Source organism: Ammospiza caudacuta, chromosome Z (assembly GCF_027887145.1).
Source record: "Ammospiza caudacuta isolate bAmmCau1 chromosome Z, bAmmCau1.pri, whole genome shotgun sequence".
Lineage (NCBI taxonomy): Eukaryota > Metazoa > Chordata > Aves > Passeriformes > Passerellidae > Ammospiza > Ammospiza caudacuta.
In genome coordinates, this window is record NC_080632.1 from 45,053,089 (window position 1) to 45,078,017 (window position 24,929).

The 24,929-nt window shown below is 40.0% G+C and overlaps 2 protein-coding genes across 11 annotated transcripts in view; one reads left to right on the forward strand and one right to left on the reverse strand.

The window, feature by feature from the left end:
• Window positions 1-15,183, forward strand: part of PDE8B (phosphodiesterase 8B) — a 70,361-nt gene extending 55,178 nt beyond the window's left edge. For 9 of the 10 annotated variants that reach the window (XM_058823256.1, XM_058823258.1, XM_058823259.1 and 6 more), the window contains 11 exons: window positions 1,331-1,408; window positions 2,286-2,362; window positions 3,543-3,707; window positions 4,463-4,508; window positions 4,913-5,048; window positions 6,244-6,442; window positions 7,392-7,609; window positions 8,556-8,691; window positions 10,853-11,020; window positions 12,537-12,666; window positions 13,204-15,183. In XM_058823256.1, coding sequence (XP_058679239.1) covers window positions 1,331-1,408; window positions 2,286-2,362; window positions 3,543-3,707; window positions 4,463-4,508; window positions 4,913-5,048; window positions 6,244-6,442; window positions 7,392-7,609; window positions 8,556-8,691; window positions 10,853-11,020; window positions 12,537-12,666; window positions 13,204-13,319 — 1,469 coding nt within the window. In that variant the 3' untranslated portion in view covers window positions 13,320-15,183. The remainder of the gene's footprint in view (window positions 1-1,330; window positions 1,409-2,285; window positions 2,363-3,542; window positions 3,708-4,462; window positions 4,509-4,912; window positions 5,049-6,243; window positions 6,443-7,391; window positions 7,610-8,555; window positions 8,692-10,852; window positions 11,021-12,536; window positions 12,667-13,203) is intronic. The other variant, XM_058823263.1, reaches the window with a different exon arrangement.
• WDR41 (WD repeat domain 41) overlaps window positions 13,190-24,929 on the reverse strand; it is a 29,269-nt gene continuing 17,529 nt past the window's right edge. Inside the window, exons 11-13 of the mRNA XM_058823266.1 lie at window positions 23,853-23,941; window positions 20,168-20,301; window positions 13,190-18,328 (exon numbers count right to left, since the gene is read on the reverse strand). Of these exons, the coding sequence (XP_058679249.1) occupies window positions 18,176-18,328; window positions 20,168-20,301; window positions 23,853-23,941 (376 nt within the window). The 3' untranslated portion in view covers window positions 13,190-18,175. The remainder of the gene's footprint in view (window positions 18,329-20,167; window positions 20,302-23,852; window positions 23,942-24,929) is intronic.

Genomic DNA, 24,929 nt, shown 5'->3' on the forward strand with positions numbered 1-24,929 from the left:
CTAGGAAAGTATTTGACTTGCTAGTTGGTATTTAACACACGGAGAGTTGTTTTGTCAGCTGTACCCACTCAGAACTATGTTTATGTGTAAATGCTTGCTCCCACTGAAGTGCCTTATGATAAAGTCATCCAAATGTTAGTGAAAGAATAAATAAAATTATTTAACATGCATTAGCTATGCCCTGCTCTTAGGTGTCAAGAGAGGAAAATGCTTTCCATTTCTCCAGTTCAGACTACAACAAAGAAGACCCAAACTGTCTGTGGTAGAAAAAGAGAATTAAGACAGAAACTATTTCAGTAATTTTTAGGATAGATGAATTTTTAATTCTGGAGAATTGTATGTTAACATTTCATTTTGCTAAAGAGAGGCTGCATACATCCTGTCTTGTGACATTATAATGAACATTCATCTTTATGTTAAGAATATCAAAATCATACTTTTGACTCTTCAAACGCTTTTATCAGCTTTTGAAAACCTGCTAGGGTCTCTGATCCTTGAGTGGCATTTTAGATACCTTGAGAATAGGTAGTATCACCACTTTTCACTCTTGGAAACAGCATAGTTGCTGTTTTAAAACATAAGGGAGAGTGCAGACTTTAATGTATTGAAGAAAAATGAAATTTTACCAGATTTTTTTTTTAAACTCCTTCCTGTCATTTCATCCAGCTTTTGAATTTGACTGGATGTGATGATTTCTCTGGCTTTAGCAAACAGTCATTTCAAGAATAAGTTTATTGCATAACTAGTATTCAGAAGAACTAAATGGGTTGTTTAAGAATTTTCAGCACGTTAGATTTTCCTTAAACACAGGTTATAAATATTTATTGCAAATAAAAGCAAAAGCTGTCAGAGTCTGAACCATGCTTTGGCTTTAAGAGTGTAAAATAAGATGAGACTCTTCTCAACTGGCTAAAGTTTTAGGCAGTTAAACTCAGGCTTGTTCAGTGGTCAGAGTAGAGCAAAAAGAACTCACACAAGAGGTTCAGCCCACCTGCCTGAGACATCTCTCCTGAAGCAGGATCTCTGAAAACCTTACATGGTGGCAGCCTGCAAGACTGCTGCTTTTAGAGAGCTGAAGTTAGGTGAAGCAAGACTCCTGTTCCATAAGGCATCTTGACTTCCTTGCAAAAGACCCTTCCAAGTGACTTGAGAAAAGTTGACTTAAATTGATAGACACCAAGTGCCTTGTTCTGATGTGCAGAAATTGCAGTATTTCCCCCAGTTGTGTGATATTGTTAAGGTCACTTAATTAAATTTCCAAAATTTTAGATGGATATTTTGTAGAGGCTTTACTTGATACATTTTTAAAACTTTTGTTTTGTACTTACAGAATCTGGTTCTTACAAGTGCAAGAACAGAAGGAAAGACTCAGTTGATGTTAAGTCAATAACATCTCAAAGTAGTGATGGTAAGGAAGCAAACTGTATGTACAATACTGTAAATATACACAAATATATATTTATAAATAAATAAAGAACAGACTTGGCTTGGGCAATAAAACTGCAGAACAAAAAAATAACCAGACAGATTCACTGCTGCTTAAACAGAGGTTACTTCATATTGTGTAACTGCTGTAAAATTTCATTCTGATTTGCAAAGCAGTGTCCCAGCATAAGTACCAGCGTTGCTGTACAGTGCATGACAGTCTGAATGCCTTCACAGGGAGGAGGAGTGACTGTGCCAAGGGACAGAAGCAGCTTACTAAGAGTGTGTGGTGAAGCATTAATGCCACCTCTCTTAGAAAACTGCAGCTTGTGCTCATAAACACATATTACGGTTTATTCATGTTTAACATGAAGGAGCCTATTGCTGCTGGTTACTTGAGAGCAGTACTTCTGACCCCAGTTGTGACTGCTTACTGGGGTGGAACAATGGTGGCAGAGATTTCTTTCTGCCTGTGTGTAGCGAGAGAAGCACTGCTTGCGGGGAGCAGGAAAGGTTTTCATTAGAGCAACCATACCACCAAGATGAGGGACACACACAGACTTAAAGGAGAAGCCATGTCTGTGAGAGATCCATTGCATCAAAGGGCATGAAGTGTAAGTACAACTCCATTCTGAAGTGAAGGATGGATGGAAAATCTGACAGCAAAAATAAGGGGTGGCTGCCAAGGAGGCAGACAACAGTACAAGAAATGAAACTATGTGGTACATTGAAAGAACTTGCAGGAGGAAAAACACAGGAGAAATGGAACACGAGGCTGTATTTCATTGTGCTATGCCCTGGCCTTCTGCACTCTTCAGATGCTGTCATCTGATTCACACTCTATGGCTCTTTAATGGCAGCTCCAAGTTTACAGACCCGACGCTACTCCTCAATGGCACGGATTCATTCTATGACAATAGAAGCTCCTATCACAAAGGTGAGTCCTGAGCACTGACTTTTCCACAAACTCCAGAGTTTCGAGTTGCACTCATAGGGAAGTATGTAGTTTCTGGACAGACAGAGGCTTTCTGCACTTTGTATTTAACAGAGTGATATAAGTAATTTGTTTTTATTGGCACTTTCTACATCTCATCATGGCATTCCAAATGCTAGTCATAAGGAAGTATATTAAGGAGAGGAGAAGAGTGCCCTGCTACATGCATGGCTTCTGGTAGGAAGGGGACACTGCTCTGTTGGGTCATGTGTGAGTAGGAGGATGTTCTTCCAGTCTCACCTTTGCTCTCACTATTGATATTTATAAGATACCCTGCAGAAGAGGGACCATCTGCACCATCTTCTGTCTCCCCCAATTTCTGCAGCCTTTCTTCACTCTGCCACACAAATTCTGCTGTCACAAAACAGCTGCACAGTCACTTGTAACACACCAGGGTGTCAGGTATCTTCCACTTTCAAATAATTTTTTCCTCTCTCCCTATCTTTTCTTGCTATCATCAAGCTCTCACTTCCCAGCACCACTGTGACTGTAAGAGCCAGCTGGCTCCTTTACTTTTCCTTATCCTCAATCATACCCGCAGGGAGGCTTGTAGTGGCTGTGCAACAGCCTCTGGCTCCTGGAGAAGACAGCACTGGGACTTTCTTCCCATCATTCTTGGCAGAGCCAGGAGCAGTCACTGCTGCATTTCCAGATTGTGGCTGATTGTGGGTTTCAAAGAGCCATCCTCTTCTCCTACAGTCCAGTACCTTCTGCTCTCTTCCCTTGACTTCTACAAGGAGAATATCATGGTATAATATCAGCATATCTAAGCCACATCCAAGAGTTTGTTTGTTTGGATTTTCCTTCAGGGATTGAAATATTTGTTTCAGAGCAGACCTGGATATGCTGAAGTACTGGGACATTGCTGGTTTTTGGTCCACTCACTGGCAACTATTTCACACCTTTCTACTTCCACTTCCCAGGAGTTTGCCAGTTAAAAATAGCAGACGGATACCAGGAAATCTGAGCACAAATTTACATTTTCAGAGTTGTACTTCAAGGGTTGTGGAGACTTACATTGAATTTGATGAGAATTAGCATAATCGAGACAAGAATAAAAATTTTGTAATAAGAAAAAGGTGCCATTCACTTTTCTTTGCCTGCCTCCTTAATCTGCCTTCAGGTCATTAACATAATTAACGCTGCCCAGGAAAACAGCCCGATCACAGTAGCAGAGGCATTGGACAGAGTTCTGGAAATCCTGCGAACAACAGAACTTTATTCCCCTCAGTTAGGTACCAAAGATGAAGATCCTCACACAAGTGATCTGGTTGGAGGTCTGATGAACGTGAGTAAAATTAGTAAAGACAAAACTGCTCGACCAGTGTCCTAGATCATAATTCACTGCTTTGCTCTGCTAAAATTTCCCAAGCAATGGGAAGGGGACTTGTAATTCATCACCATTTCAGTTAAGCATTTTGGCCTCTTTACTAGCAGTACTGCAGGATGTAGTAACCTATGGCCACATTTCAGTCCACTGTGCACATTCATCCTCAGATACCAGTGAACAGACTTGCCACCAGAAACTATATCCAATCTCTCAGAAGATACTGAAGGAGATACTTCATAGAAACTCTAGAAGCTTATATGGGATTAGAGAGATTGCTCTATCGTTAGTCCAGTGTATCAGTGAGGTTGATTTAATCAAGCTCTAATTTTGGTCCTGCAACAGCTGCAAGAGACAAACTGTCAAAATTTTGTCATGGATTTACTCATTTTTAATAGACACTGAGCTAATCCCCACCAAAATAATATAAAGAAAATGAAAAATAAATTATAATCGCCAATTTGAATTATGGAGGTGCCAATGAGAGGGTCAAGGTGGGCAATACACTGTGTATTTAATATCTTTTCTGGAGATCTCATACCAGTGTTCCAGGGATCCTTTCATGTTTGTTTTGAAAGACCTGAAAACCAGGATTATGCTATAGTGCTGCAATAAGAGCATTGCTTTTAGTACCCAGGAATAGTACCTAAAATGCATGTAGTGTTTTTGAAACTAACGATACAAAAAAACTAAGATAAACTTGCTTTCTTTTCCAGGATGGTTTGAGAAGACTGTCAGGAAATGAGTATGTGTTTTCTAAGAGTAAGCTACCATTTTAAACTTCCCTTTGCACGTGTGACTTCTTTTGTTAGTACCACTAACATACAGCTTCAGGCTAATTTGCAGTGGAATATATGTCTGTGGAAATGGCTGTCTAAATGACTGCAGCAGAAGTGCCAGGTTGCCTCAAATTTGGTGTTGAAACGGGCTCAAACAATTAAAACAAATTGTCACTCAAAGAAATGTTCACTGATCTTTTTGGTTTATGTTCAAATGCTCTGTAATAAACCTTTCTATTATAGGCATTTACAGACTTTTTCATGTAAGGAAAAAAGTTGTTTTTCTTGAAAAAGAATTGCTTTCTAAATGGAATTCTGAGGAGGGGCTGTGGTAGTGTAGAGGGAATAACCCAGAAATGTGTTAATTCCCAAATTCCATTTCAACAGATATGAACCTGAGCCATACTCACCTTCCAGTGCCAAACACCATCAATGATGTTCCACCCTGTATTGCACAGCTCCTAGATAACGAGGAAAGCTGGGACTTCAATATTTTTGAGTTGGAGGCTGTTACAAATAAAAGGTATTGGACTCCTTTCCCTGGGTGCCCAGAGAAATTTTGTTGAGGAGCTGTAGCTCTGGAAAAACTGCAGCAAGACACAGCAAATCTGTGAGAGCTGTCTTGCTTGACACAGATCCACTCTGTCCCAGTGACACTGTTCAATGCAGTCTGATGTTGCCACATGCTGGATGCCCTCCAGATGGCCCTTTTTCTTGCTCATGTGCAAATGGTCCTGCTGGAAAAGCAAACCTCTCCCCTTCCTCACCTAAATCATCCCACAATTTGGGAAGATCTAAGGCAACTGCAGCTTTTGATTATAGGGATAAAAAAATGGGATGGAGGATAAACCAGTGATAGGATCAACAGACTGGGATTTTAAAGCTTATAATGAAAACAGACGTCAGTAGTTTTGAGGTCATGCAGACCGCAAAAATAAGCACGTCATCCAGACAGAAAAGTTGCTTTCATTCCAAGATGCAACGAATCAAACAGACTACCCGTTCTTATGTACTCTCTTTGCATAAAATAGCCATTTTAAAAATTTGCATTTGCCTGGTTTTAATCTGCAGATGTTCGGGTTTGGTTATGCCTTTCTCCACTCACAGGCTCTGTAAGACATCTTGGAGGAGGGAAGAATGTAACTGATGGATAGGACTCTCTCACAGGCAACACAGAGTAAAAGACAACCCAGAGTGGATTTGGTTTTAAGAATCAAAAAGATTAGAGGTTGTACTCTGTTTACTGTTTCACACTTGGGATTCCCAGCATTGTACACACACCCACACCCACAGAGCACTTTACAATTGAAATTTGACCTTTTTTTTGGCTTAGGACTTCTTAGCCTTTGGCATGTGCTCATGTCATGCTCAGTCTGCTTTTTCTCCTCAGGAAAAAAAAATGGAATTTTGTTTGATTGACAGATACTAAACACACACAAAAAAAGGGTTTTAAGATGTTTTCTCTGAAGCCACAGGAATTCTTGAAACTGATGGAATTGTGCAATTTCTACAAAACATTAAAATGACGTCTGAAAGGATGATAGATGCAATCACTTGTAACCTTGGCCCAGCTTTTTAGAGGTGATAGATATGCAACTTAAAAACTCAAACTTTACCCCCCCTTTTAAAAGTCTTGGTTTCTTTGTTCAATGTATCACTTTCAGAACATCACAAGTTCCTATTTTACAGCAGTGCTTTTTTCTTCTATTGTTTTTCAGGCCATTAGTGTATTTGGGCTTAAAAGTTTTTGCCCGGTTTGGGGTCTCTGAGTTTTTAAACTGTTCGGAAGCAACACTGCGGGCATGGCTGCAGGTCATTGAAGCCAACTACCATTCCTCCAACTCATACCACAACTCCACACATGCGGCAGATGTCCTGCATGCTACTGCCTTCTTTCTCGGGAAGGAGAGAGTTAAGGTAGAACCATCACCTAGGAGTTTTTTGGGTTAGGATTTCAGTGTGTTTGCCATTTTATGTGTGTCATCCAGAAGTCAGATGTTTAAATAATGGTCCTGGCTTCATAAACTCTCTCTGTGCTTGAAGTCTTCCTGTGATGCAAGCAGGCCCACACAGTTTCTCTAAAGTCTGTTTATACAAATTTACATTTTAAGTAGCAGTGATGGAGGTGGGGAGGGAACCTGGCTCTTTTCTGTCTCATGTTAACTGGCTGTAGGTAACACTTCTTAATAAAGCTTCGCAAAAGCTTTGCAAAAGCTTTGGAGAGGGAGGTGTGAGTTATTCTTCCTGGTACTCAGCCATGGGACATGTGAGAAAGATTCAAAACTGTGCCAAAGGAGGTTCAGAGTAGACATCACGAAACATTTATTTTACTAAGTGGTTAAATGCTGGAACAGGCTTCGCAGAGAGGTGGCTGATGCCCCGCACCTGTCAATGCTTAAACAGCATTTGGACAATGGCCATAATAACATGCTTTAACTTTTGTTCAGTCCTGAAGTGGTCAGGCAATTGGCCAATGATCATGTAGGTTACTTCCAAGTGAAACAGCCTACCCTATCCTGTGCTAAAACATAAGGTGTGTGAAGCAGAGTCAATAAAGATACATTCAGGCAAGCATACAAAGTGGAAGGAAACCACTAGGTCATCTATCCATTGAACAATTCTATGTAAAGATATTGCTCAGGTGACAGCAGTGTAAAAAGCTTCATTAAAGAAAGCATATGTGGATAAGGGTAGGAGCAGAAATTTTGTGGGAGGTAATTTGTGGGCACAGTGAATGGAAAATGACTGCAAGGAGGTAGCTTGCCTGCTTAAGTTTACATTTGTGTAATTGTGGGTACCTGGAAGTTATCAGAAAATATTTATTGTAATTTTTGTGCTACATTGTAATTTTTCTCTCTTCCTGTAGGGAAGTCTGGACCATCTAGATGAGGTAGCTGCATTAATAGCTGCCACCATTCATGATGTAGACCATCCTGGACGGACCAACTCTTTCCTGTGCAATGCAGGCAGTGAATTAGCTGTCCTTTACAATGATACAGCTGTATTAGAGAGTCATCACACAGCACTGGCGTTTCAGCTTACAACAAAAGACAGCAAATACAACATTTTCAAGAATATTGATAGGTGTGTCTGCTGGACAAGGGCAGTGTCCATGTGTGGACTGCTTATTTGGCAGTTTGGGGCAAATTGAGAGTTTACCTTCTAAACAGGAATGCATCGTTTAAATACAGATAATAAAATTTAACCTCTTCTGGAATCCTATATAGACATGATTTATAAAAAGGTTTTCATCTCCCCCTCACCAGCTCTATCCTCCAACTTGTAATTATTGGAAGCTTAGAGAGATGTTTAATAATCTTTTATGAATTCCATTAACTTGGTCGAGTTAACAGCCTCAAGGCTGCATCTTTGCTCACTGCCTTTTCATTGAAGGAGCCTGGGCACTACTTTTTTGGTATATGTTTTACACAACAGCATCTGGATGCTGCATTTTATGTCTGCACAAGGTCCTATGCATCCCAGCACTACTGCATTCATGTGGAATTGAAAGGGTGGTAGCAGGGGACATGAAACTCTGGGAGAGCTGGAAGCTTCCTGTGGTTGGCTGGGCATGCAAGTAGCCCAGGTGTCCCCACTGCATGACTCCAGCTTTTGTAGGGACAAGGTGAGAGAGAAAGAGCTCTGAAAGGGAAAGAGCCTGACCCCAAAGAGATAATTTAAATACCTGAGATTTGTATTCCAAGCTAACACTAACATACAGCGGAACATACATGGACACATTGGTGCCATTCCTGGAGAAGTTATCTTAGTCTTACAGCATTATGAAACTGAGACGTAAATTGTTGCTGATTTCTCAGGATTTTCATTAGGTAAAAATAACAGAGCAGGGGGGAACTTGGAGAGGCATGATCTTGTACATTCCTCCATCCTTAGACTGTTCCTAACTCTGAAGGTGCCAGCTGTGGCTGAGTCCCTGAGCAGTGTTTTGTAGCAACATGTGGGTAGGGATGAGGAAAGGGCAGAGTTCTGTCTGGCAAGCTCATGAGCAAGAACTCTTTTTCTTTCCTAGAAATCGCTACCGGACATTGCGACAGGCCATTATTGATATGGTTTTGGCAACAGAGATGACAAAGCACTTTGAGCATGTGAACAAATTTGTGAACAGTATCAACAAGCCTATGGCATCTGAGGAGACCAGCCCACATGTAAGTGCTTGCAGGACTTTATGCCTTCAGGCATTTCAGTGAGGTTCTTTCCAGACAACCTTAAGTATCATTTTCATTCACTTTGCATTAATTTGCATTATGGCAATGCCCAAATGACACAAATGGATTTGTGGCCTCACACAGCAGTGTGAAAAAATATGCTTTTTCTCTTTTCTGCTCTTAGTTCATTTAAACACTTCATTTTATAAGCATTGTGTTAAAAGCTACCTTGTATTCAGGAAATATATGAGTGGATGTTATTTTACACGGAAAATTCTGTGCACGGAGCGAGGTTGGCACCTGTTCCTATGGTCCTGTCTCCAAACAGTGGGATTTGTCTGAGCCCAGGGTGGTAACTGAAGAACCTTCTCAACAGTTTTGTCTCTGTGTAATCTGCCCCGAGGAATAACTTCCTGAGACCTCGGCACTCACCAAGAGATGTCCAGGCCTTTTTGCATAACAGTTACAACTCTCATGCTCCACCAGGGTTTATTTAATAAGCTGTCTCTGAGTTTCCCATCCCCTCCTTACCTTCTCTTGCCCCCTCTCAAGGCTGAGCACCCAAGACCTGACCAGGTTCTCCAGGGCACCTGGAGAAAGACTATCTGAGGAAACTATCTGTTACCTGAGGAAAGACTGTCTTAATGCACCTTAGTGAATATAATGCTTTGTTGGAAACATGAAAAAAAAAAAAAATCAGACAAAACTGAAGGTCAGCAATGCTAAAACCAAACAGAAATATCTTCTGTTAGCTATCCAAAATAGGACTTTGTACTGTAGACTGTCGTGGGTACCATTTACAACTTTTAAGACAGCATTCTGTCATCTGAAATTACCTGCTTCTAGGGACTGCTGAGCTCCACTCTCCCACAATATGAGCTGGAAACCACAAGTGCTGCTGAACTTATCTCAAAATAAACGTGAAGGACAGAACCACTTGCGCCACAGACTTCTTCTTTTCCCTCAGTATTAGGTTGTTCTGTTCTTTACTGTTAGCCGTGGCTCTTTCTGGTTTTGGTCTTGAACAGCAGTTAAGGTACAGGGTTAACCTGACAGTTCTTTGTTGGGCTACCCATGCTGAAAAAGGATTAACTGCTAAACATAAAGTTAGAAGATTAATGCCTGAATTGCAAAAGTCACAGCAAAATAGTTCCCCACAAGCCACAAATATATTTAGTTGTGGTGGCAAAAAGTACTTACATTCAGTTTCTGACTCAATAGTTGAATTTAGCAGTGGAGGGAGGCCAAAATCCCACAAATATATTATTTTGAGAATAGCATTAATGCCATGTGAGCTGAGGTGGAAGCCTTTCATTACTCCATAATTTACCTGTGCCTTCTAAACTGCTCAAGATCCAGAATATGATGCCATAGCAAACTGGGAACAATACCTTATGGCCACCACCTGGTCTCCAGTTTGGTATTTTACTGTCTACTGTCTAACAAGCAGAGAATTTCTGCAGTCAATCTGCTGCTCCTGTGATTTCCTACTGTTAATCTCATAGATTATGTAATATTTCACCCTCACCAGGAACTGAGATCAAAGATTATTCCAGGTTGAAGTTCAAAATCTGAGACAAAGAAAGCCGTTCCACTTGGAAACATTCTGGAACTGAATGTCAGAGACCTGCTTTTCTGTCTGTAAAAGAAATAGTTGTGCCAGTCAATTCAGCCCCATGTCTGCCTCAGTTTTCTCATTTAGGAATAAAAATCTAACTCCAGAAACTCTAAGTGAAGCAGTCCCTTACCATCACCATCCCTACATTTAAACATTCAGAAGTGAGGATTGTTTGTGAGCTTACAGTTGGTGAATGCATCCCCTCTCATGAGATGCATCCTCTATCAAGGGATTCATCCCCAAGAGGACCAGGCTGGGATGCAGAGAAGGTAACATCCTACCTGATAAAGAACTTTTTTTCCAAACTTTGATACTAATTTTGAGAATGACCACAACTGTAATATGTATTTGGATTAACATTACTTACTTAGCAAGGCACCAGTTCTCAGACATCACCTTCTTCTCCGTGTTCTTTGTGCTCTGCATGAAACTGTAAGGCAGTAGACTGGGTGCCTGCTTAGTGCCTAAGTCTGGTAGAGTTGATAATGATGCCCTCGGTCCTGCTAGCACGGGATGGCCCCTGTAACCAACTCTCCTTTACAGAATGATGGCAGCAACACTGAATGCACAACCAACATAAAGAATTTTCCAGACAACCAGACACTGATCAAGCGCATGATGATTAAATGTGCAGATGTAGCAAATCCATGTCGCCCCCTAGAGCTATGTATTGAATGGGCAGGTAGGATTTCAGAGGAGTACTTTGCACAGGTATGTATATTTTTATGACTTAACTATTACATTATATAAAGAAGTGCACATTGGCTGATCTGCTGTTCCACATAGGGTCTGCCTATAGTATCACCACAGAGTCCAGATACATGCTTTTTGTTTGCAGTCTGAACTGGCCCCTCAATTTCATCCAGAAGAATTCACTCCAAGCAGTTAGCTAGTTTGCTTATCATGAAGCTTGTTGTCCAGACGGTGGAAAGGAGGTTTTACACTTTCATGATCTGACCAAAATTATTTGATTAGTCCTACTCAAGTCAACTGGCTGAAATTCAAGATGGTCAGCACTCTAGCTTCCTGTTCCAATACCTTCCCTCAGATCAATGCCTCAGCTGAACTACTGGGATTGCCCTTTCTCTTCTAAGATGGGACCTCAACTACTATCACAGTAGGCAGAAAAGTAGTCAAGGCATGTGGGCAGTGTAAATACTTACCACATGGGATGTGTCCAGACAGTACTGGAAGCTCAGCTTTCCTTCTTCACATTCAGTTTTTCTGCCAGAAATGCAACCAGCTTCCTGAAACACTCTTTTACCTCTTTAATTAACAACTGATAAAATCTTAGCTTTTATTTCCCAGTAATGGTGTGGAAATAACAGCTATGAATGGAGAGAAAGAAAAGTGGGCATGCCTACCCTTCATATTCACACGTGATAGTTACTCCTGAAAGAAAATTGTAGCTACTATCTGAAACATGTCTGAATTTCATTTTAATCATAGTGAATAAATTTTGCCATGTCCTAAGAAAAATCAAAGATCACTTACGTTGTATCTCCCTAGCAGTCAAGGTATCATAAATGAGCTTTAAATTGCCCAAATTAAGTACTAGCCTGCTTGCAGCAATGTGAGATTCAGAGAGTTGTTCTCCTGTTTATTCACCTCTGCTAATTTTGGAGACTGTTCTGCTGCCAATTACTGCTTTAAATGTTGCCTGTGCTACTTAAAAGGGGATGTGTTTCCAAATTACATTCTAAGAAACTGCTGAGGTGATTTTCTTGCAGCACAGTGGGTGCAAGAAAACCAGGCCTCTTCCAGTTGGGGACAGAGTTAAAGGGCTTACCTATACTTTCATTCACCTGATAACCTGATACAAGCAGAGGAAGTAGCACCAGCAACAATCTCTTCTTACTTAAAAGACAAATGGTTTGTAACACCCACTACAGATGTGGAAAAATGAGGGATCAAACCTGTTCTCTGCTAAAGGACTCCACAGCGCCATTTTCCATATTTTTAGCTGGTGTACCCTAATCACCAGATTACAGCAGTTTGTCCTGTTGGAGCTAAGTGCAATCACAGGACTGCAGTAATGAAGAGTACGTGTGAAAGGGAAGAGATGTTGATTTCAGTTCCTGTTCCAGACAAAATAACACACATGAAACTAAGGTTCTAAGGCTTGTCTCAAATCTCCTATTGCAATTAATCTAATGCCTTGACCTCTGCTATTCCAGCACGGAAGTCAGCAAAGCTCTAGTTGCTAACTGGAGTTTTGTCTTCTTAGACTGATGAAGAGAAGAGACAGGGCCTGCCTGTTGTAATGCCAGTATTTGACAGAAACACCTGCAGCATCCCCAAGTCCCAGATTTCCTTCATTGATTATTTTATAACAGATATGTTCGATGCATGGGATGGTAAGTACTGATTTTTCTTCCTTCCTCTGACAAAGAGATTCAGAGATTCCTACAGTCCAAAATTACTAATATCAAGGTGGCCTTGCATCCACTTTTTTCAGAGACTGTACCCATATATAAGCAGTACAACACAAGATATTATGCAATCATGACACTGAAGTCTGTTTCACTGCACACAATGAAGCTGTGCACTTACCAGGCAATCTATGTAGAGAAGTAGTAATGGCTTATAACTAAGCTTTTTCTTTCATCTATGTGTTTTTTTCCTTTGGCACTGTATTTCTTCTGAGCTGCAGAATCTAAGACCACCAATGGCTGCATGTTAGCATAATTTAATGAAGTCACCATGCATTTGGAAAGGGATTTTCTTGAAAGAGAATCACACACACACACACACAAAAATCATTCACCTTTTAGTATTACTTTAAGGAATTGGAAGAACAAAAGAGAGTAGGAGAATGCCAATTTCAGATCAGGCTGGGCTGTTCTTCTGCTCATTCTATAAACATGGTAAAACTCTTTTTCCTATTCTTTCAGCATTTGCACATCTGCCAGTTTTGATGCAACACTTGGCAAATAACTACAAACACTGGAAAACACTGGATGATTTGAAGTGCAAGAGTCTCCGGCTCCCATCAGAAAACAACAACTGATACTCAGTCAAGAAAACCAGACCTCTTGCTCTACCAGTTTCACTGTGAATCACTTACAGAAACTCTTGGCTACAAAGGGGATTAATGTTGCTTTTCCAGTGAAATTAAGACTGCATGACAAGAAGGAAATATTTTACTCATTTTTAAGCTTCTATTAATTCTACAGAAAAATGTTTTTAGAGGCTATATAAACCACAGATGACTAAGTGCTCTTCAGAAATAATATTTTGTGGCAGAAAATGCACTTCTAAAACTAATTTCTAATACTGAATATGTACTTGTTGAATCTTGTAGTTGATACAACTGTATTCACTAACACTTTACACAACTGTTTTTCAGAGAGAGGGGTAATCTAGTCACCAAGAGAGTAAGAATAGCCTAACAAATAAGGACAGAAACTTCCCACTTATTTAGCATAAATTTGTTCCAATTCTGTCAATGTTCTTCAGCTCTAGGAACCATACTTGTAAAGCGAACATGCACAGCAAAACAAGTAAATTTTAATAAATTGGATACATAAAAAACCCAAACATGACACCTTTTAAAACACCTTCTTATTACAGAGACTCTCTCACAGCACCACCTGTTCTTTCTTTTCTATATAAAATCTTGGTAGGAGTCAATGTTCTCTAAAATTGATCATATAATACAGGAAAGTAAGCATGCTCTGTCTAGGTAGTGCCATCCACATGGGTTCTCTGCCATCTTGCAGATGTTATCACAAAAGTTTTCATCAAATTTTACACAAAAAACTATTGTGGCACTTGATCACCATACTTTTTTATAAAAATGGTGTTTGTAAACATGGTCATCAATTTATTAAACTGATCTAAATTTTACGTCAAGTTCATTTTTTGTGCTACTTCTAGGATGAACCTATCACTTTTTAAAAGAACTTTCCAGGCTATAATTTATAAAAACATTACAATTTGTACTGCTTTATCCTCCTAATAAAATGCTCATTGGTTTTGTGATGTAAGAAATATGTATATCAGTTGGAAATCAAACATAGTTCTTCATTAGTTCCAAGATATGAAATTTATGCTAAGGCTTCCAAAGCCCAAATGTGTATTTTTGTACATCTCATTTTAATCACATGCAGAACATGAGTTTAAATTTTAGACTATTCTCAGACTATTTAGTAAATAAGTACTAGCAGAACTGCTGATTTTTAACACTGTGCACTCCAGGCTGCAAGCAAGACTGTCAAAGCTGTGGCTGCAGTTAAAGAAGCAGTCCACCTACCCTGTGCTGTATCAAAAATCAAACTGGGTAAAGGAAAAGGGGAAAAAAAGCAAACAGCATAGATTGCTATGGAAGAATAGTGACAATGCTGTTTACTGCAGGTAGCTTACATATGTGCCAACCTTTTTTGTATGTTTTGTACCAAGTTCTGAAACAAAAGGCAACATTCATAAAATGTATGTGCAGAAGAATGTATAGAGGCTATATTTTTGTTAGAATTGTAACAGATCCTTACTTTTGTCACAGCCAAGGCAGGTTGCTGTGTATCAAAATGCCGCATTGTGTACATTTGAAGAATGGTGTTTCTGGTGAAGCATGGTTATTCATTCTTTCCTGTTATCTATGGCAACATTCTTCAGTGGATTTTTATTCAGAGAAGTTGAACCTCTTTTTTAATACTGTATACTGTTTGCTTTTACCATTTCTTTATTTAGAACTAGTGCTCTTAGTGGTTGTACCTTAACTATTCTGAACATTCAGTGCAGCTTGCATCAGAAGAAAGAATTTCCCAAGATTTAAGCTTTGTTAATTTAATCTGTTAAATATAGCAACATTGTAAGACCATATCCATGTAAAACATTTAATTCATATTTTTTGTCACACAGAACAAAATGTCAACAGTGGAAGGCATAAAAAAAAATAAAGTTCTACTTGTGAACCAGAACTGAGTCGAAGGCATTAATGCAGAATCAATATACTTGTTGCAGGATCTTGTGTTTCTTCCCACAGTCAGATAAAATAAAAAAATAAAAAAAAAAAATAAAAAAAGAAAAAAATTGGGTGGATATAGGTCCTCTTTAATAGCAAAACAAATCAGCACAGATTAATCATAATCTGCCAGTTGTGTCAGATCTCCTAGACTAGTCCAGTTTACTAACAGCTGCTTGTTTCATGCTGTTGTCAGTGCACAGATGTAAAAACAGCCACCTCATAGTTGTAAAAGTATTAAGAGGAGGTCAGACAAAGATATTTGCTTCCATGACGTGAACATATGGAATTCAGTGTTACTGCAAGGTGGAAAAATATTTAGGACATCAGTTAGATGTAAAATTCTCATCAGGTCAGCATAATTCTGCTCACTGCATCTCCCAACAGCAAGTGACAAACTCTCATTTATTCTCTTGTTACACTCAAAGTTCATTTGTAAAACAAAGGACTGAGTACTTTTAAGTCAACCATCTTTAAAAGAAGAGACCCTTGGGAGATCTTCTGCCAATGGAGTGTGTCTGAGAACAATGGCACTTTTGATAAATATAAATATTTACACCTGCATGTAGGACTATTTAAAGCTGAATTACATCCCTGTAAAATGCACAGCGAATTTTGTGACTAGAACTGTACAGTTGAAAAGGCCCGTTTCTCTACCAGGTATTCACTTAACAGCAGTCAAATAAAAAGGAAATAGCTGTTCTCATGCTAGAAGAAGACATTATAAAAATATGACCTTCCTTCTCTGTAGTTATAATTGATGGTAACAGGGACTCTCCAAAAAATCTGTTTCATAAGCTTTCACTGCAAAGGCGTCATAACAGTGTGTACACACAAGCACTATATACAACCAAATAGTTAAAACAACAAAAAAGATCCAAAGAGACATTTTATCTCCCCAGGTTCTCCTGGGTAAGCCAAAAATCTGCTGAAGAAGACAAGCTGAAGCAATGTAAACTTAACATGCTTTCCTCTCTCAAGTTTAATACCATATACCCAAAGGAATGTTATCCTCAGCTGTAATCCAAATGCGTTTCCTACATGAATCAGCAGAATAGCCAGCCTTAGCAAAGAACATGCAGCTCAAACTTTAACACAATTCAGGATTTAACCTCCCTGAATTGAAAGGAGATGGTAATTTAACAATTCTTCCATCCGTTTTGTGGTTTTGAAGTATGTAATTTTGAGGTATATACTCAAGTAAGATTAGCTGTACAACCTGACTAAGGTTGGGAAAAATTACAGCTCAAAATCTTGCTGCCCCTCTGCCCTGCATTCCAGAGATTATAGTCTCATAATAAGACTCAAGAGGCAAAGGTGGGCTTCTGAGTGGCAGGAGGAAGGAAAGTGCCCACTGCTGCTCAGGGAAGCAAGTCTAAAAACCTCTGATTTCTCCTAGGAAGCTAGGAGCTTTCTTCCTTCTTTTGCTCTTGCAAGAATCTGCTTAGCCCTTTGTCTTAATCACACTTACTGCAACCACTGTATCTGAGGTCTGGAATTACAGCCACAGTTTCCTGTACTGAAAACAATTCTCAGTGATTCAAAGGGAAGAGATGGCACTGAAAAGTTGCACAAGACTTATTCCCACACCATTTATGTGCTGTATCTCCTGAGTAGACCTGAGGATAGTAGCACCATCTTCTACATAGTTTTATGACCACTAAGTTCCCAAACTTTCCCTTTTCCCTAGCTCTTCTCTGTTCAAATGGTAATGTACCACTCATTATCTTGTCCTTCCTCATGCTGTCTTAGTATCAGTTCTGGGTTTAACTGTTTCATTTTTCAGTTTGTTTTTTTTTGTTATTGTTGGCAGGGAGGGGGGAGAGGGGGTTATTTATTTGCTTGTGTGTTGATTCGATTTTTTGCTTTTGTGTTTTTGTTGCTGTGGTTTGAGCTTTGTTTTAGTTTGCATTTCTTTCCCTACTCCTGTTTAGCTATTGTTAGCACAGACTCTTAGTATCTGTGCACTGAGCTACTTATTTTTTTTTAACCCTGAAATACTATTTACCTTACAAACTTGGTGCACATTTCTCTGCAGTCAGACTTCAGTTGAGAATTTAGTATTCATATGGCAAAACACAGTTTCACTACTATTGAAATATCAACTCCTACTGCTTAAGAAAGGATTCTGAAAATTCATGGTAAAGCAAATGCTTTTTATTAGATACAATTTAATTTGATGAATGCACTATGGAAAGACTAAGCTAAACTAATCACACTGCATGCTAAACTTGGTAATGGTGTAATGGTAATGCTGTATAAAGTCCAGTAATGTAGGCTAACTCAAGAGAAACTTCAGCTACTACTAGTAAACAGTTTCTGTGTACCTCAGTTTGCCAAAAATTAGAACCTGACAAACTGGCATTACCTACCTTTTTTTTTTTTCCTTACCATTGATGCAGGATATTAATTTAAAGTGCAAAATTTCTATTTAAGAATGCTTTCTTTCAGGGCTTTCTGTATACACACAAATCTGAGCCATCAGTGAGGAAAGTTCAGCTTATAGAAATAAATTAGAGCAGGAAGCTGCAGATTTCTTCCCGTGCCTTCTTCCTGCACATAGCACTGTGGATGCCCTCAACTGCTTTAATTATGATCCATCTACTGTATTTCACAATTCTTAATTTTGACATTCACTCATGATAATTTTAAACATTTGGGATAATACTAGAAACTATTTAATGACTCATTATTACCTTCAGTCTTTCAAGAGAACACCATTTCTGCTGACAGAGTGTAACAAAATGCAAAATCCCCCTTTGAGAAGAGTAGCAACTAAGAGAAGTTCCAATATAACACATGACATAAAGTGTAAGCTCTACTAGAAGTCAGACTCCCAGATTCTTTACACTCATATTTAAAACACATCCAGTTTACATATATACAGCCTGTATTCAAACAATTTAAAGTTTGAGCTGCAAATCACCATTCTGTGCCAATTTTTTAAATAGCGTTAAACTGCGGAGGCTAGATTCTCGTTCACCATCCTTCCACAAAATAATGAGGTGGTCAGCAGAGCATGTAGCCAATCCCAGTTCACCAAAGTACAGGAACATCTGCAATGAAACAACTATTATTACCATGATGCTTGCATGAGATGGTCAACTTGCTTAATTATTTTGTGTATAGCTGGACTAAACAAACATATGTATCTGATATGGCTCTGCTTATAAACAGGAATACAAAATTACATACTGTATGTTAGAGATGCCATAAAATTGCTACACAGAAACAAACTGTTTAGTCACTTCATACTGAAAGATCTCCGTCTAAAAAAGCAGTGATAAGTAACTTAACTTACAGATAGGTAAGTTAAAGGACAGAATTCTGAAGAAACTTGTTTCAAGTCAGCAGTAGAAGAGTGAACAACTTGCACAAACTCTGATCTGGGTTCTTGGGAACAGAAGTGTTGTGTTCACAAGGTACACTGTCCCCCCTCCCCCCTACAACACAGTAGAGTTAGCAGCAGGCCTGGAAAGATCAAAGGACAAACAGCTGTGACAGACACATGCCTAGTCACACAGAGGAAGTTAAACAAGCAAGAAACATATTACTGGAGGGAAGTACAGCACCAGGGGAAGGACTTTGCAAGACCAATGGAGCTGACAAATCATGAGTTAACCCCTGACTTCTGAGATCATCACAAGACTGCCTAAGATTAACCACTAACTGCAGTCCAACATGACAGCCAATGGAACCTGTGATGTCACTATGGCATACTCACAATGCCCCAATTCTTCAGTTTGTTAAAGGGATTCTGTCTAGGGGAAGCATTCAGGCCAAAGCCTACCTGCCCTGGGAATGCTCACTTAATAGCTACAGGGTTCCAGTAGACATAGTCTCCCAAGTCCTCATCTTGGCCATCACATTTCATCACTACTCGACATTTTCTTCCTCAACAGCTCCCATATTCCCAGAGTTTGAAAAATCCCAAAATTTTCCATATGCAGAACACTGCAGGAAATCACATCCACCATCATCTCCATTACTTCTTTGCCCTGCATCTCAGCCAAGACCCAATGTATGCCTCTCACCTTCTTTGTTTCTCTTGCTGAATTACACACCATGTCCCCTTGCTTAGAGAGCAACCTTCCAAGTGGTTAAGACCCCCTTCCAACAGTTTTTCAAAAGAAAGATGGCAGAAAGGGAAAGAGAGCCTTGAAGAAATCCCTTTAGCAGAAAGGTTCACCTTAGCTATTAAAGAACAGCTTTCAGGTTTTAGCAGCAGCAGTCTGAAATCCAGTCTGCCCCATGAATGCCTGTGAGCAAAGCTACTCCAGAACCACACTATCCCCTTCTGGCTGCCCTTCTCCCTGCTCCCTGCTCCTGCCAAGAACATATGTAGAAGTCCGCTGTAACGAAGTGCTTTGTTACTCCAATATCTTGTGACAGAAAAGTGTGGAGGGAAAATGCCATTTAAAATGAACACCTGCTATTTTAGGCAGACAGAAGCATGGAACAATACTGGTAGTACTGCTTAAGTTAAAAGACCTCCTTAATGCTCACAGCATGGAGGGTTAAGAAATAACTCTGCGTGTTTTCGTTTCAGTTTTTTTTGTAGGAGTCCTTCTTTAGATTGTGAACTTCAGATGAAATCTGGGTCATGTACACGTTCCCAGCTGTATTGTCTGCAGTCTCTAAATGAAGCCAAATACTCTGTCAGATTATCTCTAGCATTTATGTGCAAACACAGTCCTCAGACATCAGTGAGCAAGTTGTCATTAGAATATTAAGTCAGTGTGTATACCGAGTGTTTTCACACTGCACTAAAGATACCACAAAATGTGTTCCTAGCCTCCAGAGTCAGACAGTTAAAAGTTACAGCTCAAAAAACAGTCAAATTTATGTGACTTACTAACACTGACTTTTTCTCATTCTTACTAATGCTGACCTACCTGCACAGCTGATGAATGACCAATCAAATCACCAACCAGCTCCAAGAAATACACAGGTGTATTCTCCTGCATCTTCTTAGCAGCTTGGTTTGCCTGCTTGTTTGTCCTTCCAAATCCCCACATGTTGAAAAACCCTGAGAGGGGAAAAAAATCTCTTATTTTGACAAAAATCACAAATATAAATTATTTCTTCTAGCTAAAGAGAGAACTACAAAAGCCACATAAAATCTAAAAGCAGGACACTCTGCATGGCAAAGACAGAAGCACTGTACTGTGCAGCTCTTTAGCATCTGGATTATTCATCTTGAGGGAAGAAGAAAATATAGCTACTTGTGCCACAATGTAATTTAGAAAACATGCTGAATTACACACTTGGATGAGACAATATACAGATTTAGGAACAAATACAAAGATTTCCTAAAAGAATGAACTGAACAGCAAAGATACATGCAGGACAAGTTTATGCAGGTGTTTATCTTTGCTCTGCCCACCTAAATTGTTACTTGTGCAAAGAGCACAAAAATGAGGCACCAATCTCTCCTCTGTATGTTCTGCACTACAGCATCTAAGTGCTGGCTCGTTGCCTCCTTCCTTCAGCAAAAACTATCAGCAAATGTGGAGTGTAAAGATAGTACTTCACATGTTCCATTTAGATTGCACAAAAGTACACAGCCGCAGCCCCCAGAACTGTGTAACAGTATTGACACAAGTAAGAAGGTTGGGTTCTGTTGACAATGCAGTTCAGACTTTATTCCCAATTCTTCCCTCAGCCCTATCAGCACATAAAACTAGAATTGTGCTAAATATTGGCCCTGGTTCAAGGGAGATAACTGGTGAGGTGAACAGCTTCTCAGGGGATCCCTAAAATAAAAAGAGTGCAAATCAACAGCAATATCTCCCTAAGGTTTTTTCCAAACATCTTAATTCACTGAAGTTATAAATTTATAATGTGAAGCCAAACACCACTTGTCACTGTGTAGATCAGCCTGTCACCAGCAATGCTGAAGATGGAATATTCCTGAAAAAGTGTTTCTAAATCAACCTATGCAGCAAAAATACATTTTCAAAAGTTACCAACAAGAGATGAATAGCTAGGTAAACAAGATACATCAGGAAAATTATTTACATCTTGAATAAAAAATTCCTACAGAAGACCAATAGTGTTGCTGTTCCCAGTCCTTGACATGAACTACACTGTCCTGAGCACCTGTCAAAGATCCCAACTGCCAGTGTGCAAGGGAGCTTGGCCAAAGAGTAGCAAGTACTACAAAGGAACTGTCATTACTCAAGCATAAGCAGGAAATACACAGGAGATGGAAGCAGGGTCAGGCCAGCTGAAAATACAGAGAGGCTGTAGGAGTAAGTAAAAATGAAACAAGGAAGGCCAAGACCCATCTGGAATTAAAACTGGCCAAGGGTGTCAAAGACAACAAGAAGGGCTTCTTCAAATACATCAAGAACAAAATTAAAACTAAGGATAATGTAGGGCTGTTCCTAAATGGAGGGTGGGACCATGCAGGCCAGAATGCAGAGAAGTCAGGTACTGTACTTCGCTTCAGTCTTCAGTGACAAGACCAGCCCTCAGCATTCTCTGACCCAGGAGACCAGAGTAAAGGAATGTTGGAAGGAAGACTTTCCCTTTGTCAAGGAGGATTAGGTTAGAAGCCATCTAGGCAAACGTGACATTTCCAAGTCCGTGAGCCCTGAGTGGATGCATCCACGAGTGCTCAGAGAGCTGGTGGACACCACTGCAAGGCTCCTCATGATCATCTTTAAAAGGTCGTGGAGATCAGGAGAGGTGCTGAAGACTGGAAGAAAGCAAATGTCACCCTGGTCTTCAAAAGAGAAACTACCAGCCGGTCAGCCTCACCTCAATCCCTGGGAAAGCGATGGAGCACTTAATTCTGGAGACCATCTCTATCTACCTGGATGACAAGATGGTGATCAGGAACAGGCAGCACAGGTTCAACAAAGGTAAGCCATGTTTGACTGACCTATTTGCCTTCTACAATGAAACAATTACTTGGATGGATGAGGGGAAAGTAGTGGATACTGTCTACTTGACTTCAGCAGGGATTACAACACTGTCTCCCAGAACATCCTCACAAACTCAGGGATGTGGGCTGGATGACTAGACAGTGAGGTGGATCAAGAACTGGCTGAACAACAGATCCCAGCGGCTCAAAATCAGTGGCACAGTTGGAGCCCTGTCACTGGCAGAGTCCTGCAAGGTTTAATACTGGGCCCAGAACTGTTTAACTTGTCCATTCTTGACTTGTAAAAGGTGGAATGTGTCTCCTCAGCAAATTCACTGAGAACACAACGCTGGGAGGAATGGCCAACACTCTGGAGTGCTGTGCAGCCCTTCAGAAGGACCTTGGCAGGTTGGAGAGATGGGCAGAGAAGAACCATCTGAAAGTCAACAAAGGCAAATGAAGGATCCTGCACCTGGGGAGGAACAGCCTCAGGCACCTGGGGCTGACCTGCTGGGGAGCAGCTCTGTGGAAAAGAACCTGGGGGTCCCTGTGGAGAAGATCCTGGTGGACAAGAAGCTGTCCATGAGCCAGCAGTGTGTCCTTGTGACCAAGAATGCCAATGGTATCCTGGGGGGCATTAGGAAGAGCATTGCCAGCAGGTCATGGAAGGTGATCCTGCCCCTGTACTCAGCCCTAGCAAGGTCTCCCCAGGAGCACTGTGTCCCATTCTGGACTTCTCAGGACAAGCAAGCTGGTCAAGCAGAAGGCTGTAAAAATAATGAGAGGACTGGAGCATCTGGATAGGCTGAGGACACTGAGCCTGATCAGCCTTGAGAGGGGATCTCATCAATGCCTATCAATATCTGAAGAGAGGTATTAAGACAATGGACCAGGCTCTTCTCAGAGGCGCTGAGTAGTAGGAGAAGAGACAATTGGCAGACACTGATGCACAAGAAGTTCCACCTGAATAAGAGGAAGAACTCCTTTATTGTGTGTGACTGAAGACTGGAACAGGTTGGCCAGAGGTTGTGGAGTCTCCCTCACTGGAAATACTCTAAGATCATCTGGACACAATCCTCTGCCATGTGTTCCAGAATCACCCTGTTTGAGTAGGGAGGCTGGACCACATGACTCACTGTAGAATCTTTCAACCTTACCCATTCTGTGATTCTATGAATGTCTTTACTTGGGGAAAATGTTCCCTGTAACACAATCAACTAGCTCTAAGGTCTGCAGTGCCCAGAGGCAGTATCTGAGTTTGGATACAGCTCCAAACTGTAAGTCCCAATATAATTCTAAGTTCAAAGAGGAGATGTGGAAAACACCTTTTTTTTTGCTGCCAGCTGCTTATCTGCAAGCTTTCATCACAAGGTAGTTACTCTGGTACGGTATAGAATTCAATACTGTTTGGTACAAGGAAGAAAGGATCAAGGTTTGTCAGGTCTTTTTTTTTTTTTAACTGGCTCATACAACTGTAAACTGTAAGTAAGCCTTATGGCACAGAATTGCTTCAGCTGTATCTTCTATCATCCCGTACCAGAGCTTGGAGTACTTGAACTCACACTCTCTTCAGCTTCCCTCCCACACCTGTAATCAGCTGGTTAAACACAAGACATTATCACTCTTTACAAAGCCCGAAAGCCTCTCTATTCCTATATGTTAAATACTGAGTTTTTAAATGTTCCTTTCACTCCCCACTACTAGCAAACCTGTTGGAACTGGTTCAGCTGGCAGCCGCTGCTTTTCTCTGAGTTCCCAAATGCGCACACTGCCATCTTCTGAACAGGAGATCAGCTGCCTGTAAAAACAGTTGATAAGCAACACTAGCATGGATACTTACCTGTGCAAATCACCTTGTGATGCCTCTATGAAAGAGACAGTAAGTCCCTCAGGTTCTATACAAGTTTACTAGAACTCTTAAATGTAGCAGGGTGTACAGATGTTCCACAGAAAACAAAATTCATTAGTAGCAGAACAAAGTATAACAGATATTTAGAATAAGTGGAAAAAAATAAACCTTTTCAACTCCATATTGAAAGCATACCACTATGTAAACAAAAACACAACCAGTCTAGACTCTGCAAACACAGTTCCACTAACTCATTTCTGTAAGTTTACTTTCATTAAGCAAAACCCTATTTTTCTTACAGAAAAATAATGAAAGGAAAGGTACTCTGTTTCATTACACATTTAGAACAGCTTAGCATACATGCAGTTACAAGACCAAGGCCTCAGTTTTTATCTTCTGGCAGATTTTGCCCCATTGAACAAGAACATAACGGGATCTAGTACTATTATCTATGGTATATTACAGCATATACATATATATGCGGCAACTTGTCCAAGTTGGCTGCCAAAAGTTCCAGCTAGAAACTCTGCACTAAGAAACAGAAATGGCAAGTTTATTAATTTTTGTAAAAACACTTCAAGTATTATAAAATATTTAATGAAAAATATATGCTATATGCCTTTGCTTTCTATTAGTAAAATGCCATTAAGCTACATTTTCACAATACAAACAAAAGTGCTTCATCAAATCTGATTTTGAAAATAGCTGAGGTATTTTCAGCCTGTGTACCAGTCATACTGGAAATATAGGTTTTCCCACTGAATTACAATAACAAATTTTGCAAGATCAGATAACAAGCTCTACCTAATAAAAGCAGATCAAACTGAAAATCAAGTCCCTGCCCTAGAAATCCAATGTAGCTTTGCAGTCTGTATCTAGTCACCCTTCCAGGTTTTGCTTTTCTTTATTGCATTAACAAAATGTACTATGTTTTTTG